General features: G+C 50.3%; 1 protein-coding gene across 1 annotated transcript in view; it reads right to left on the bottom strand.

Moving 5' to 3' along the window:
- LOC102470017 (phosphoribosyl pyrophosphate synthase-associated protein 2) overlaps window positions 1-17555 on the bottom strand; it is a 59778-nt gene that overhangs the window by 15190 nt on the left and 27033 nt on the right. The window contains exon 8 of the mRNA XM_027773709.1: window positions 16287-16342. Coding sequence (XP_027629510.1) covers window positions 16287-16342 — 56 coding nt within the window. The remainder of the gene's footprint in view (window positions 1-16286; window positions 16343-17555) is intronic.

Here is a 17555-nt window from a genome sequence, read left to right as displayed (position 1 = left end):
CAGGGGCATGGCCACACTGCAATCCCTTCTCCTCCCTTCTCCTCTTGGGATTTTGGGCACGCACGTATAGCACCTGGTGTGATTTTCAAGCCGCTAGGTCTAGGACTTAAATCACAGCCAGCCAGGTGGGAGCCCAGCCCCTCAACCACACTAACCCCACATGTGCTAAGTACTTACTAAGTATTCAAGGATTTCCCAAGACGGTTGTATTTTATCTATTTTTGTTCTTGCTGGGGGTTGTATGCATTTGTCAGAGGGAGACAGGGACAGAGAGGGAGAAAGCGCCCCAGTGGGACACGATCACACCACAGTCCCCTTAACTCCATTTCTCCATGCTGTCGGATTAGGGACGCACGTGCGCACAGGCCCAGCAGGTTTCTCAAGCTTCTGAGACGGGGGTTAGACCCAGTGAGGAGGCACGGACAGAAAACGGACACACACCGAGGCTTACACATCAGGGCAGTGCGTCCAGACATGGAGGCCGAGTCCTTCAAAGACCACCCTGGGTGGGTGTGGCTGGGCGAATCCCTCCATCTGGGAGAGATGGCGAGTGCAGGAAAAGGCTGGGAAACCAAACGAAGCCAGACCCCATGACAGACCTTCCCTGCTCAACATTCACTCCCACCCCCCAGGACAAAAGTACAGCTCCCTCCTGCCCAGCCCCCGCCCTCCTCTGGCAGCTACCCGCTCACATGTCTTTCAGCACGGGGTGTACTTCCTTACCGACATACAGAAGACCCCTCACCTCAGTTCTTCATTGGCAACGTACTTCCCAGATCCCTCCCTTATTCTTAGAAACAATTTCTTCCCTCTCCTTCAGCCCCAGCCTCCTGAGTGGCTGAGACTGTGGTGCACACCACCTCGCTCAGCTCTTAGGGCAGGCTGGGGAGCACGCCCGGGCCCCGAGGCGGCCTCAGCCTGTGAGTGGCAGAGTCAGGCGGCACACCAGGCAGGCGGGGCTCAGAGACCAGGACGCTGCTGCTGAGGGGTTATTCCTTACCCCAGTGTGGTCAGAGAGCATCTTCTGTGTGATTTCAGGAGTTTTAAATTTGAGACTTGTTACATGGTTCAAAACCTAGTCTGTCTAACAGTCTGCCTTATGGGGCCAGCAGGTGGCATGGTGGTTAAGGCTCTGGACTCCCACATGGCCAACCACAGTTTGCATCCCGAACCTATCAGTTTGCTTTCTCACTTTCGCTCCCTCTTTCTGTCTGTCTCTCTCTAGTGAGCACCTATAGCAAATTTAAAATAATACCAATAATAAAAACAAATCAATAATTTTTTTTAAAAAAAGAATGAACCCCTTTATCATCATGAAACTGCTCCAGCTTTCTCTTAAAGAATCGTCCCCTCATGAATCAGCAGTTAGCGTAATGGCTATGTCACTGGACTCCCACGTAGTCGACCACGGTTCGCGTCCCGGACCCGGTGGCTTAGAACTCACGCCGGGTGTGTGCGTGCGTGCCCAAGATCCCGAGAGGAGAATGGAGGAGAAGGGATTGCGGCGTGACCATCCCCCCTGAGGAGTGATTTCTCGCTTTCTGTCTGTCTCTCTCTGTCTGGTGAGCGCACGTGCCCTATAGCGAAAATCTCTCCAAAAAAAAAGAATCATTCCCTCACGTGTGTCCTGCGTCCTCCTCCTCAGTCCCTGGTCATGTGGCATCTGCACCTCCCACCGGCCCAGACTCCTGAGGGCCCACACGGAGGCCCGCTCTCCTCTGCCCTCAGTCCTGATCACAGTGAGCGGCCGAGTGCCGAATGAACCACGGCTCTCCTGGTCTCGGTTTCCCCAAAGCAAATTCAACACCAAAAACTTTATTTATTGATATATGGTTTTTAACATAGGGCATATACACTTGCCAGAGAGAGAGGGAAAGTGAGAAATCATCCCCCCGGGGTGGATGGCCACACCACAATCCCTTCTCCTCCATTCTCCTCTTGGGATTTTGGGCACGCGCACACACGCACATGCCTGGTGTGATTTTTCAAGCTGCCAGGTCCAGGACTCAAACCACAGTGAGCCATGTGGGAATCCAGCACCTTAACCTTCACACCACCTGCTCGCCCCAAAGTCAGTTCTAATCTAAGCGATCAGCTCATGAGAATGGCTAAAGCAATGAAAGACTGTACTGAGCCCCTCCAGGACTCAGCACACCAGACACAGCCGAGGCATTTAAACGACAGCCGGAGCACAAGGCGCTGGGAAGTACCAAACGGTATCTAGCTTATAGTCTGCAGGCGCTCGTGAGCCGTCAGGAGACCCTCCATATGCACTCTATGAGTGGGGAGCTCTGTCCAGTGTTAGGAATCATTTCAAGCAATCTTTTTTTTTTTTTTGAGAGATTTTTGCTATAAGGCATGTGCGCTTGCCAGAAAGACAGAAAGTGAGAACTCACCCCCCGGGGATGGCCGTGCTGCAATTCCTTCTCCTCTCAGGATCTCCTCTCAGGCACACGCACACGCACACACAGACACACACACGTACCCAGTGTGAGTTTTAAGCCACCGGGTCCAGGACTCGAACCACAGTCAACTACGTGGGAGTCCAGCAATGTAACCATTACACCATCTGCAGGTCCCAAGAAATCACTTGCTTAAATCATTTTTTTCAAGACGCTTTTTTATGAAGTCATACCTCACCTCTCTCAGTAGAAGGCACATTATTAGCACCGCATATGTAGCTAGCGCCCCTGGGGGGTTAAAGGATCAGTCTGAAACACAGACACTACTGGTCTGCTCATGTCTACGTGGAACCTAGCTTAGACTTTCAAGGAAAAGACAGGAAGTCTTCACGGGAGCAGGACTGTCCAGCATAGCCAGACACAGAAAATCGGGGGAGCGTGAGAGAGAGAAAATCTCTGTGTTCAGGGAAATAAAGAGAATAATAAACAGAGAACATACTGTAATAAAAATTGGTAAAGCAGTTAGCGTAATGGCTATGTCACTGGACTCCCACGTAGTCGACCACGGTTCGCGTTCCGGACCCGGTGGCTTAGAACTCACGCCGGGTGTGTGCGTGCGGGCCCAAGATCCCGAGAGGAGAATGGAGGAGAAGGGATTGCGGCGTGACCATCCCCCCTGAGGAGTGATTTCTCGCTTTCTGTCTGTCTCTCTCTGTCTGGTGAGCGCACGTGCCCTATAGCGAAAATCTCTCCAAAAAAAAAGAATCATTCCCTCACGTGTGTCCTGCGTCCTCCTCCTCAGTCCCTGGTCATGTGGCATCTGCACCTCCCACCGGCCCAGACTCCTGAGGGCCCACACGGAGGCCCGCTCTCCTCTGCCCTCAGTCCTGATCACAGTGAGCGGCCGAGTGCCGAATGAACCACGGCTCTCCTGGTCTCGGTTTCCCCAAAGCAAATTCAACACCAAAAACTTTATTTATTGATATATGGTTTTTAACATAGGGCATATACACTTGCCAGAGAGAGAGGGAAAGTGAGAAATCATCCCCCCGGGGTGGATGGCCACACCACAATCCCTTCTCCTCCATTCTCCTCTTGGGATTTTGGGCACGCGCACACACGCACATGCCTGGTGTGATTTTTCAAGCTGCCAGGTCCAGGACTCAAACCACAGTGAGCCATGTGGGAATCCAGCACCTTAACCTTCACACCACCTGCTCGCCCCAAAGTCAGTTCTAATCTAAGCGATCAGCTCATGAGAATGGCTAAAGCAATGAAAGACTGTACTGAGCCCCTCCAGGACTCAGCACACTAGACACAGCCGAGGCATTTAAACGACAGCCGGAGCACAAGGCGCTGGGAAGTACCAAACGGTATCTAGCTTATAGTCTGCAGGCGCTCGTGAGCCGTCAGGAGACCCTCCATATGCACTCTATGAGTGGGGAGCTCTGTCCAGTGTTAGGAATCATTTCAAGCAATCTTTTTTTTTTTTTGAGAGATTTTTGCTATAAGGCATGTGCGCTTGCCAGAAAGACAGAAAGTGAGAACTCACCCCCCGGGGATGGCCGTGCTGCAATTCCTTCTCCTCTCAGGATCTCCTCTCAGGCACACGCACACGCACACACAGACACACACACGTACCCAGTGTGAGTTTTAAGCCACCGGGTCCAGGACTCGAACCACAGTCAACTACGTGGGAGTCCAGCAATGTAACCATTACACCATCTGCAGGTCCCAAGAAATCACTTGCTTAAATCATTTTTTTCAAGACGCTTTTTTATGAAGTCATACCTCACCTCTCTCAGTAGAAGGCACATTATTAGCACCGCATATGTAGCTAGCGCCCCTGGGGGGTTAAAGGATCAGTCTGAAACACAGACACTACTGGTCTGCTCATGTCTACGTGGAACCTAGCTTAGACTTTCAAGGAAAAGACAGGAAGTCTTCACGGGAGCAGGACTGTCCAGCATAGACAGACACAGAAAATCGGGGGAGCGTGAGAGAGAGAAAATCTCTGTGTTCAGGGAAATAAAGAGAATAATAAACAGAGAACATACTGTAATAAAAATTGGTAAATACCCTAAACTTTTTGACTTTACATTCATGTGACTTTAAATCTGCCCTTAGATGAAATTAAAAATCATTTTAAAGACGTGCTCGGAGGAGAACTTTCTGGTACAACGGCAGAGTCATCACCAGTTCTCACATAGCACCGTCTTCAAACTCACCATCAGCTTCGCAAACAAAACTGTGGCCCCAGAACTGATGACTGGCTATGCTCCAAGGACACCCCTGGAACGCAGGCTCCACAGAGCTCTGCCAAAGCCTAGAATAAGCCTTTCAGTGATTCTAACCTTCACAACATGCAATACTTTCAAGACAAATGAAATCCTTACCTGCACACTAACGTTAGCTTCTGGATACTCTGTATAACTCAGATACACTGCACTCCCACCCAGTGCCATAAGGACTCGGAAGAGTTCCCGTATGTGTGTCATTTTGTTTCATACACCCACACAGAATTCCAAAGGGACCAGCAGATGGCGTCACAGTTACAGCACTGGACTCCCACGTCGTCGACCACGGTTCTAGTCCTGGACCCAACAGCTTTAAAACTCAGACCAGGTGCACATGCATGCGTGCCCAAAATCCTAGGGGAGAATGGAGAAGGGACTGTGGTGTGGCCATCCCCCAGCAAGTGATTTCTCGCTTTCTGTCTCTCTGTCTCCCTGGCAAGCACACGGGCCCTAAAGCAAAAATCTCTTTCAGAAAGAAACAAACAAAAAAACAAAAACCCAAAGCAAGAAGGTTAATCTATACCATAGGCCAGAAAGGGCAAGACGTGGAACTGTCAGCTCCCTCTCCCCGGTCCACTAGTCCTTCCGAGAAAGCGATCCCGGACACCTCGCTACAGTGCCTCCACTCCTTACCAAAGCAGCATCTCTCACAGGGTCTTTCTTCCCCACACAACTGCTCAAGGTCAAGGAGCCCCAGGACAGCAGCTCCCCATTAGGACCTGCACATCAGCAATGTCAGGGCCCAAGGACAAGGGCCTGGCCTCGCCATTCCACACGAAGGCACTCAGCCTGCAAAGGTCTTCCATATGTTCTTTAAAAAAAGAAAAAACTTTTATTTATTTACTTCTAGTTTTTCAAGCTGCCAGGTCTGGGACTCAAACCACAGTCAGCCATGCGGGAATCCAACACCTTAACCGCCACGTCGCCTGCTGGCCCCTTATGTTCTTTAGTGCTTCTTAAACTCGGTAGACAAGCAGAGCAGCTGTTGTGCCCGTTTCACTGACGAGGAAACTGAGGCTGAGGCAAACCACCCTGACCAAGGTTCTCACAAAGCCTGGCTCACCCACAACGGAAAACCAGTGTCTACTCCTAGTTTTCACCATCATTTTTTCCTTTTTTAAAATTTGACCAGAGACAGAGAAAGGGAAAGTGAAAAAGCAAACCACCAGGTCCAAGACTCGAACTGTGGTTGGCCGTGTGGGAGTCCAGTGCCTTAACCACCATGCCACTTGCTGGCCCCCAGTTTTCAGTGTCTTCCTGCTACCCAGGCTGTCTCTCAGATCAACGACAACGATTTTCAAAGGTTAGGTGTCCAATGAAAAACTCGGGAGGAAGGCGTTTAGAAAGAAAAAAGATCACATCTAAACCGGGTCGTCACTGGGCCGGCAGCGCCAGCCCTGCCCTGGCTCGGGACGGTGCGAGGCCGTGGGAGACGGAGATGGAGCCGGCCTCACGTGCCGGCGCTGTGACCGCACCTGGCACCTCCAGCCGCAGCTCGCTCTGGACGGCCTCTGGCCCACACCGCGGACGCCTCTCGCCACGCACATCGCCACCCTGGACACTGAATGCAGCGTGACTCTGGCACTCAGCCACGGACGCCGGGAAAACGGGGCAGGACCCTCCGTGTCAATCCACCCAACGGACCTAGAGGCCAACGTGTGTGAGGAGGGTCTGCCCTGTCCCCGCCGTGCCCACAGCGCTGCCAGGGCGTTCCCGGAACGGGAACTCAGTGAGGCCCAGCAGGGGGCTGCCAGTGTCACGGAGCGCCGACCCACACCCACCCGAGAGCCCTGGTGTGGAAGGTGCTCTGAGTAACTGCTGTGCCACCAGCCTGGATTCAGCAGCGCCGGCTGAAGTGGCCTGGCAGAGCTCCGCCCCTTCAGCCGGTCCTCGAGCCGCGTCCTCACCTGCTGCCCTCCTAGCTGAGAGCAGGCGAGCGCGCAGGGAACACGGAGGCTCCCCGGCTTCTGCAGACCCAGGGTGGCAGGTTCTCAATAACCGTTTGAACGGATGAATGACAAACGTCACTGCAGGTACAGACATCGCCGACAAATGATGGGACGCTGAGCGAAAAGGCTCCCACATCCCTTTGTCCACTGAGGACCCCAGGTGCCTCCCAGTGGGGAAGTGCGAGGGAAACACATGTTCTCCCGGCTCTAGTGGGGGCAGGGGATCACAGCGGGTGGGCGCTCTGCTTACGCTAAGACAGGGTGTCAGGTGCCTCCCAGTGGGGAAGTGCGAGGGAAACACATGTTCTCCCGGCTCTAGTGGGGGCAGGGGATCACAGCGGGTGGGCGCTCTGCTTACGCTAAGACAGGGTGTTCCTCCAGAGCACACCTGAAGGCCACGCAGGGAATGGGGACTTTCGCCCCTGCTTGGCGGCCAGGGATGCCCTGCTCACCAGAGCGGTGGACAGCGGGAGACTTCGCTCCAGCTCTGCAGGACAGAGGTCTTTCCCCCACCAAGGTGGGCCAGGACCTTCACCACCACTGGTGGGAGGAGGACCACACCCTTTCCACGTCGGTGGAGGGCGTGTGGGGGGCAGGCCTCTCACTGTGTCCCACAGGTGGCAAAGACCCCCTTGCACCTGGTGGCCAACAGAGACAGGCAGGGGAGCCCCGCTGCCCACCCCGCCGCAGCCACCACCAGTTCCTTGGCCAAAGTCTAAGGAGCCAGCAACACCAGGAGCGGCAGGTCTAGACTTCCACACACTGGACCCCAACGCAGGCTCTCACCATGTCACTCACTGCACCAAGAGCTGGGACACTTTGCGCGAGCAAATAAAGACAAAGAGCAGAGGCCCAAATCAGGGTGACAGACACAGCGGAGTTGTATGACAAATATTTCAGAAGATCCATCAGAAAAACGCTGCAAGGAGCAATCACAAACATGCGTGAAACAATGGAAACCCACAAAGCTATGCGAAGAGAGGAAAAGTGTTGGTAAGAAACAGAAAACTTAAGAAAGAGACAAAAATGAGACAAATTAAAAAGTATAGTTGGGGGCTAGCAGGTAGCATGGTGGATAAGGTGTTGGACTCCCACATGGCCAACCACGGTTCAAGTCCCAGTCCTGGTGGCTTGAAAATCACACCGGGCACATGTGTGTGAGTGCCCCAAATCCAGAGAGGACAATGGAGGAAAAGGGACTGTGGCATGGCCAGTATCCCTGGGAGGGCGATATCTTGCTTTCCTTCTGTCTGTCTCTCTGTCTCTGTTCCTATCCTGCAAGTGCATGTGCCCTATGGCAAAACCCTAAAAACAAAACAAAACAAAACAAGTTCGCTGGAAAACTGAGCAGCAGAATGCAAGCACCAGAGGAAGGAGGCGGTGAACTGGAAGACAGAACAATAGATGTGATCTAATGTGGACCACAAAGAAGGAAAAAAGACCGGGGGATAAAAACCAAAAGCGGCAAAGAGACTCGTGAACCACAGTAAAAACCTAACATTCGTGTAATCGGAGCACCAGGGGGAGGAGAGAGGGCAGGACTGAAAAGTACCCAGAAAGACACTCACTAAGAACTTCCTGAATTAGCAAGAAACATAAGCTACAGATTCACAAAGCTCAACAAATCCAGGATAAAACCAAAGAATTCCATGCCAAGACATGAAATTAAACTTTTGAAAACTTTAGACCGAAATAAAAAAAATCCTGAAACACAAGTCAGGTGACAACCAGCTCGTCAGAAACCAAGCTTAGAAGGAAGTGCCGACATACTTCTCCCTTCTCAGGTGTTGTAGGAGAACTGCAGGCCAGAATCCTATACCCAGCAATCACCCTGAGGGAAGAAAGGGAAATCGAGATCAAGTCAAAGGAAACCAGGAGGAGCTGCTGCCCACAGAGCTACCATTTAAAGAGAGCGAGAAGGGGGGCCACCAGCTGGCCTAGTGGTTAAGGCGCTGGACTCCCACACAGGCGACCGCAATTCCAGTCCTAGACCTGTGGCTTGCAACTCACTCTGGGCACACGTGCGTACAGGCCCCAAATTCCAAAAGGAGACGAGAGGAGGAGGGGCTGTCATGCCACCCCCTCTGGGGTTATTTCCCATTTTCTCTCTCTCTCTCTCTCTCTCTCTCTGTCCCTCTGTCTCTCTGTCTCTTGCATGCGCACACACATACTACAGCAAAAATCTCTCAAAAAAAGGAAAAAAAAAGAGCAAGAAAAAGGGGTCAGCTCCTTGGCCTCAGGGTTAAGGGAGTTGAATCGCACATGGTTGACCACGTGGTTTGAATCCCAGCCCAGTGGCTCAAAAAACTCATGGGGCGCAAGTGCATGGCCATGTCCCAAATCCCAATGGATGGAGAAATGAAAGAGAGGGGTGTGGCGTGAACATACCCCACTGAGGAGAGGTACTTTCTCCTCCCGTCTCCTTCTGGCAAGTGCACACACCCTCTGGCGTATTTTAAAAAAATAATAAAGATACAAAGTGCAAGAAGAACTAACAATGTTAACTGAAAGTACTAAACGGAACTCTAGAACATCAGGAAGGGGAACCAAAAAACAGACCGTCCTTTTCTTTTTTTCCTGCAAATTTACCAAAGGGCACCTGTGGGGAGGAGGGAAGCACCCCCATGGAGCATAGTCTCTGGGCAATCTCTTCCACTTCTCCGTCCTTTCAGGAATTGGGCACGCACACACACGCATGGCGTTTTTTTCAAGGTACGGGGTCTGGAATTCAGACCGTGAGCTGACCTTGCACGATTGAGCCACCTTTATCACGTCACTGGCTCGCCCTGTTTCCTTCTTGAATTTCTAAACTGTTTGATCATTAAAGCAAAAATTCTAACAGCCTGATATGGCTCAAAATGAATGCACAGGAAAATATTTCTGATGAGGGACCTGCAGGTGGCGTGGTGGTTAAGGTGCTGGGCACTCCCACATGGCCGACCACAGTTCGAGTCCCGGACCTGGTGGCTTGCTTTCTCACTCTCTCTCTGGTCTAATTATATAAAATAAAATTACGTAATTCCTTAAAAAAGTATTTATGACGAATATAGACAGGAAGAGTAAGCAGACATACAGGAAGCTAAGGTTTGTGCATTTCACTAGAACTGGTGACACCAGGATATTGTAACACGATATACAGAAATAATGTGATGCCGCGAGCCGCCACAAGAGCAGGGGCATCTGTGGGGCCAGCTGCGACATGGTGGTTAAGGCAGATGGAGCCCACATACCCACCTGCATGGTGCAAGTCCCAGGCCTGGTGACTTGAAAAACACTCTAGGCACATGTGTGTAGCACCCAAAATCCTGCGAGGAGAACGGAGAAGGGACTGCGGCGTGGCTGGACACCTGGGAAGCACTTCCTCATTTCTCCTCCCTCTCTCTCCGGAAAGTGAACATGCCCATAGCAAAAACTTTAAAAGACAACTGTGGCCTGGTAACCCCGCCACTGCCTGCATTGCGACCACCACCACCTGCGTCCCCGCTGCCCCGGGACAGCTGTATGATCAGGCCACACTCTTCGATGAGCACACATGTTGCTCAGTCCTGTGCTGCCCTTGCCACGCACTTACGGAGAGTCTGAAAGGCAGTGGAGATGGCTGGCGGGCCTGGCACGGTCTCTGCGGACAAGTGACCCTGGGAAACACGTGACTGCCCCACCGAGCACCTGCAGCGTGGTTAACCTGGACAGGGACGTCGAACTGCGATCTGCAGGGCACTTCGTGAGGCTCCGACCTGGGTGGGTAGGCCTCGCACACTTCCTATTGCCTCAGCGTTACTGGATTGGAGAATCGCTGCTGCTCCTCGGAGGCTCATCTCACGTCCCGTTACTGCCAACTTCGTATCAAAGCACTGAGAACTTCAAGTGCAGTATACAGAAGTAGGCTTCAGTTTCTTGGCATCATTCCTGTATTCGGCTTTTTAAATTCTCTCACGGCCCTATTGAGTGTTTTAACTAAATTAACATGGCTTGAATGAACCGCCCAGCTCCAGGAGAAGTCGCATATAAAAACATGAGATTTCTCGTTACACACGGTCCAACCCAGGTGGCCTTAAACAAATGCGTAGAGGAACGCCACAGGTACAGTCACCACAGTAAGAGGCTGCGAAGCAACCGAGGACGCTGCTCTTGTGGAGAAAGAGGTCCTCCGTGTTCTCGCCCGGCCTCGTGGTGCTGGTGCACCGCCACCCAACCACAACCTCTGTGTTTGGGTTATAATCAACCTATTTGGACACTTAGCAAAAGATGCTTACTGCTCAGCATTTTAAATGTGCTTGTTTATTGTACCAATGGACCTTTCCTGAAATTTTGCGGTATTGAGTTATGTCTTTAAATCCAGAACTCGAACTGTGATCGACCTCATGGGAGTCTAGTGACACAGCCATTATGCCAACTGCTGGTCCCAAAAGATAGTATTTTTAACAAATGGTACTGGGACAAGTAGATATCTGCATGCAAAACAATGAAGCTGGACCTCTTCCTTACTCTGTATACAAAAATAAGGATGGATCAAATACCTGAATACATTGCAGAAACTAAAAGTATCAATATTAAGAGGCAACTTAGGGGAAAAGCTTCATGGCCTTAGATTTGGCAATGGATTCTTAACATATGCTATGAAAAGCACAGCAATAACAAAAAGATAGGTAAACTGAACTCCATAAAATCAAAACCTTTAGTGTGTCAAAGAATACAACTAAGAAACTAAAAAGACAACCTACAGAACGGGAGGAAATGTTTGCAATTCCTCTTTCTGATAAAGGTCTAGTATCCACAGGCTCACAACTAAACAAAAAGACAAACGACCCAATTATAAAATGAAGACAAGATGTATAAGTACCCCTCCAAGTACAAATGGTCAACAAGCACATAAAGACACACTCACATGCTCAATATCATTAATCATTAGGGAAATGCAAATCAGACTACAATGAGGTACTCCTTCACATCCAATAGGATAGCTATTTTTTGGGGAGAGTTTTTTTTTTCCCCCTATAGGGCTCATGCGCTCACCAGAAAGACAGAGAGAGACAGAGGGACAGAAAGTGAGAACACTGCCCCACAGGGAGATGGACACGCCGCAATCATCCCTTCTCTTCCATTCTCCTCTCGGGATCTTGAGCACGCACGCATACGCACCCGGCCTGAGTTTAAGCCACCAGGTCTGGGACTCCAACCGTGGTTGACTATAGGGGAGTCCAGCGACCTAGCCATTACACTAATTGCTGGTCCCAGAATAGTTACACTTTTTAAAGATCAAAAAATAAGATGGGTGAGGATGTGGAGAAATTGGAGCCCTCGGACACTGCTGGTGGGAATGTGAAATGGGGCAGGAATTGTGGAAAAGCCTGGTAGTTCCTAAGAAAACATGAAACAGAACTGCACACGACCCAGCACGACAATCCTAGGAGTCCATCCATGAACAAAACACACGTTCACACAGAAACTTACACGTGAATGTTCCCAGTGCAGTACTCATAACAGCCCAAAGGGTAAAAACAACACAAGTGCCTATCAACAGAGGAATGGATACACAAACTGTAGTATAGGAATGTAATTAGTATTGTTTAGCCATCAAAAGGAATGAAGTACTGACACATGCTACCACTCGGATCAACCTTGAAAACACTATGCTAAGTGAAAGATCCAGACACAAAGGGCCGATCTCTGTGAGTCCACCTGTATGCGATGTCAGAACAGGCAAATCCAGAGAGACGGGAAACAGCAGTGATCGCGAGGGGCAGGTATGGGTGCTCCTGGGTGAGTACCCCATACCTGGAGTAGAGGCAGGTGGCTGCACCAGGCTGTGAATGCACTAGATGCCCGTGAACGGCACACTTCAGAATGATTTATGTTATGCGATTTTCAGCTTAAGTTTTAAAAGCGTGTATCTCAGAGACAATTACATTTAAAAGATAAAATTAACTCAGCCTTTGAACAGATGTTTGGAAAAGCTGTTTGAAATGTTCTCATTCCAAAATGAGCCATAGTTTCCTACAGTATAATCAAGTGGGCAGCAGGAGACCAGACAGTGCAGCGTCTTGAATTACGTGGCTGGGCGACGACCTGGCTATCTTAGAGGTCAGCCCCAAGAACACAGCAGATGGGACCAGCAGTTAGCGTAATGGCTGTGTCGCTGGACTCCCACGAGGTCGGACCCAGTGGCTTAAACTCAGGCCGGGCGCGTGTGCGTGCGTGCCCAGGATCCTGAGAGGAGAATGGAGGAGAAGGGATTGCAGTGTGGCCATCCCCCTGGGGGGTGATTTCTGGCTTTCTATTTCTCTGTCTCTCTCTTGTCTGTCTGGCGAGCGCATGCGCCCTATAGCAAAACCATTCCAAAAAATAAAAATTAAAAAAAAATAAAAAGAACACAGTAGATAATGGTTTTATCACAGATAATGGCTTTATACCAAGTATTGACTTATTTTATTTAGTAGACTAAGTGTACACTCGTCCCTTGGTACCCATGGGTACCGGTTCTAGGACCCCTACACCATTCCACCCGTACCAAAACCCGCAGATGTCCCCTGTGTAAAGTGGTATCGTTGTATTTGCATATAACCTACACATGTCCTTCCATACACTTTTAACTGTTGTGTTTTAAATGATAAGAACAAAGAGAGCATGAGAGAAGAGAAGAGAGCGGTATTTTTGACAAGGCCACGCCATGCCAGGATCCTCCTGCCCCAGCCTCCCAGTTAGCTAGGACTACAAACCCACAGTGACGTGTCTGGTGTGTGGGTCGGTCGAGGCCAGCTTCCCGTGCTGCTCCAGCATCTCAAAGTGCACCCTACTACTTGAGCACTGGGCCAGAGTCCCCGTGCGTACGCTCAATCATCTCTAAATTACTCACACAGGTGGAGAATCCCTTACCCAAAATCATTAAAACCGGGAGTTTCTTAGCCTTGAGATTTTGGAACTCTTGCATACACGAGATATCTGGGGATGCGACCCATGTCTAAACATAAAATTCACTCATGTTTCATACACACCTTGCACACGACGCCTGAAGGTAATTATTTTTGTGCTGTAACATTTGACTGCAAATGTCACTGGCCGCTCTCTGTGGAGTGGCCAGTCTGAGAAAACATGTGACCTTTAGACGCATGCAGAAATGCGCTTCTGCGAGCTTCGTTAGCAATGGCTGTGAGAGCATTTCCGCACGGAAACGCTACCCGCCTGTGGCTATCCGTTACCTTCCTGCTGGCTATACCCAAAACCCAATAGGGCAGCATGAGGCGAAAGGAAGCCACACGTGCTTATCAGATTCTGCCCCGAGAGGGTCAGAGAAATTACATGGCGCCAGCCGGTCCCACGTCTTCAGACGGTTTACAACCTAAAGCCACTGGCTTTGCATTCCATCTCTTCCTCCTCCGTTTTCTGCCTTCAAAAGAATAAACTTGAGGCTGGTTCCGGGCAACTTCTCCATCAGAGAAGCTGGGCCCACCAGATCCTCGCTTTGCTATACTTGTGGGTCTTTGTGTTTGTTGTTGCTTTTATTTCTAATCCACCGCCTTCCCCACACAGAAAAACGTGTCCAGCCGAGCAGGTCCGGCAACTTCCCACTTGTGGTGTCATATCGGTATTCAGAAAGTTTCAAATTATGGAGTATTTCAGATTCTGGGTTAGGGATGCTTAATCTGTAACACCTAATACCATGCAAATGCTGTGTAAGTAGTTATTAGACCACATAATTTGGGGAATAATGGCAAGGAACAACAGTCAGTATATGTTCAGTAGAGATACAACCAATTGTTTCTAATATTCTTTGACTAGTGGTTGGCTCAATCCATGAACATGGGATCTGCAGATGTAAGGGCCAGCTACGTATAGTTATTCTTCATTTGTAAGTCAAGTAACTTACCTGTACTACTGTCTGTATTTAAAATGTATTTCTTTTATTCATGATAGAGAACACATGTATAAGAGCGTGTGTGGAAGAGGAGGGCCTGAGGAAGGACATTTAGGAGAAAAATACAGAGGCAAAGCATTAGTGGGACAGAGAAATATGGTATTATCTGTTGAAGATATTTTAGAGTTTTATCAACTGGACGAGGGAGAAATGTTCACATGTTGAAATATTCACTTTGTAGGGAACCAGCAGTTAGCGTAATGGCTATGTCGCTGGACTCCCATGTAGTCGACCGCGGTTCGCATCCCGGACCCGGTGGCTTAAAATTCACATTGGGCGCGTGTGCGTGCGTGCCCAAGATCCTGAGAGGAGAAGGGAGGAGAAGGGATTGCGGCGTGACCATCCCCCCTGGGGGGTGATTTCTCGCTTTCTGTCTCTCTGTCTCTCTCTGTCTGTCTGGCGAGTGCACGCACACTATAGCAAAAATCTCTCCAAAAAAAAAACAAAATATTAACTTTGTAAAGCTAAATGATGTGATTGAATGTATAAAAGAAAATGAAATTTTTTCTTTTTTTTTGGAGAGATTTTCACTGTAGGGCGCGTGCACTCGCCAGACAGACAGAGAGAGACATAGAGACAGAAAGCGAGAAATCACCCCCCCAGGGGGGATGGCCACGCCGCAATCCCTTCTCCTCCATTCTCCTCTCGGGATCTTGGGCACGCACGCACACGCGCCCGGCGTGAGTTTTAAGCCACCGGGTCCGGGACACGAACTGCGGTCGACTACGTGGGAGTCCAGCGACATAGCCATTACGCCAACTGCTGGTTCCCAAGAAAATGAAATTTTGAAAGTAAATTTAAAAAAAAGAGAGCAGGCGAGCTAGAGAAGCACCTCTGACAGGGTCTAGCGCTGTGTGATCCTTTCCCTGCCCTCTGGCGTGGCAGGGCCCTGGGCACACGTGCACACACCTGAACCCACAGCCAGCCCCGTGGCTTCTGGCACTGCAGTCCAGGGCCTGCAACACTTCTCAAATCATGGCTTCCCACGTGTAAGCGCGCCTTCACCCGTGAACGTCAACAGCTCTCGGGCCGGGGTGGACGGGCCTTACACTTTCATGCCATAGGTCCCAGTGATCCAGCGAGCAAAGGAATTCAACTGGAAAATAACTTTAAGAGGGCTGTTGAAGGAAAAAGCCTGACTTCCCATGTGACTTCGTTCTTCCTCTCTCTGAACATGGAGTGGCTTCTCCAAACATCAGTACACAGTCCTCTCACCCAGGACACGTCATGTGTGACGCTGGCTCACCCGTCACGGTCGGCTACACGGACTCGCTCCACCGAGTCTCTCGGGGCTGCCCCGTTATACACCTCACGGTGCTTCAGTTTTATAAAAATGTCACCTTTTAACAGACAAATAAGTAGCCTCCCAGCTGGAAGCAAGTCTGTTAATAAATTACGGAGTTCTCTGAATAAAAGGCAGTGAACAACGAGGAAGTATTTTAGATGCGGGACTTGAAGATTAACCAGTGGCTGCCAATCCCAGAGCAGGGAGGCAGCAGGCGGACACTCCCCAGGCCCCGACGGCCTTGGTCAAGAAATATGACCGGCCATCATGGACGGGGCTTGGGGAAAAAGGAAACTAAAATATTTTCTTATGAAGTGGAGTTGGCAGAACCGACTTGAAATGCGAGTCCGTGGAAGAAAAATAAAGGATTAGAGCGCCTGGGACCTTGGCGGGACACGATCCTTACGCAGACCCAGGGGAAGGTCAGGAGATCCCACCTACCTCTTGGCAGAGGCTGGAGACTTGGCCACGATGACTGCATTCCTGTAATCCGGTATCTGTGACAGACAGAGGTCACAGTTACTGCCATGTCTCTTAAGAGGCCATTTTGACAATCAATAAAAAGGAACATCCCAACACATGTGAAAATGCTACTTGGGGGAACCAGCAGTTAGCGTAATGGCTATGTCGCTGGACTCCCACGTAGTCGACCGCGGTTCGTGTCCCGGACCCGGTGGCTTAAAACTCACGCCGGGCGCGTGTGCGTGCGTGCTTAAGATCCCGAGAGGAGAATGGAGGAGAAGGGATTGTGGCGTGACCATCCCCCCTGGGGGGTGATTTCTCGCTTTCTGTCTCTATGTCTCTCTCTGTCTGTCTGGCGAGTGCACGCGCCCTACAGTGAAAATCTCTCCCCCCCCCCCAAAAAAAATGCTACTTGGTTGCTGCAAGGTTTGCGATAAAAGAGAAGTTAGGAGTAAAATTGCCCTTTGGAAAATGAAGAAACGTCTGCCCAGGAAAAAATATGACTAAAGTGTGAGTCACACAGGCTTCTTTTTCTTAAAGTTTCTTTTTTTCTTTCTTTCATGCATGAGATACACACATGGCCTCCAACAGGGTCTTGACACCGCCATCCACCCCTGGCCTCGGTCAGCTCTGGATCTTAGGCAAGTGTGCCCAGGAGCCCAGGGAGGTCTACGGATGGGAAACAAGAACCTTCTCGTGGGGTCAGACCCACGGCGCACTGCAATTTACCACTGCGCCACCGTCCAACCTACGCAACTCTTCCAAGGAAAAAGTAGGGAAAACTTGTGATTAGCTTATCTGTGCCCCAGACAACACGGGTGAGGATTTTTCATACAGTAAGCAGGAAGTCTTCTCATGAATCCCATTTAGTGACTTTACGTACATGGACAATGCCCTCCAACCTGAGTCTAAGTTGGTGCGGTCCAAACAGAAGGCTATTTAACGAGTCACAGCAACGACATGCTGAAGGAACCAATTTGTCAATCTGACAATCAGCCCAGAGCTGTTTAAAAAGACAACAGGGCCACTGGTGGAGCGGTGGTTAAGGTGGCTGGACCCCACGTGGACGACCACGCAGTCAGAGTTCTGCATCCGGCAGCGTGAAAAACACCTCAGGTGGGTGTGCTTACACGCCCAAAATCCTGAGAGAAGAAAGGAGGAGGGGGTTTTGCGGTGTGACCACCCCTACACAGGTGCTTTCTCCTCCCTCTACCCATATGAGCACATGAGCCCTACAGCAAAAAAAAA

The sequence above is a fragment of the Tupaia chinensis genome, unplaced genomic scaffold (genome assembly GCF_000334495.1).
Source record: "Tupaia chinensis unplaced genomic scaffold, TupChi_1.0 Scaffold000365_1, whole genome shotgun sequence".
NCBI lineage: Eukaryota > Metazoa > Chordata > Mammalia > Scandentia > Tupaiidae > Tupaia > Tupaia belangeri.
The sequence above is the reverse complement of the archived record's forward strand: the minus strand, read 5'-3'. Positions and strand labels throughout refer to the sequence as shown.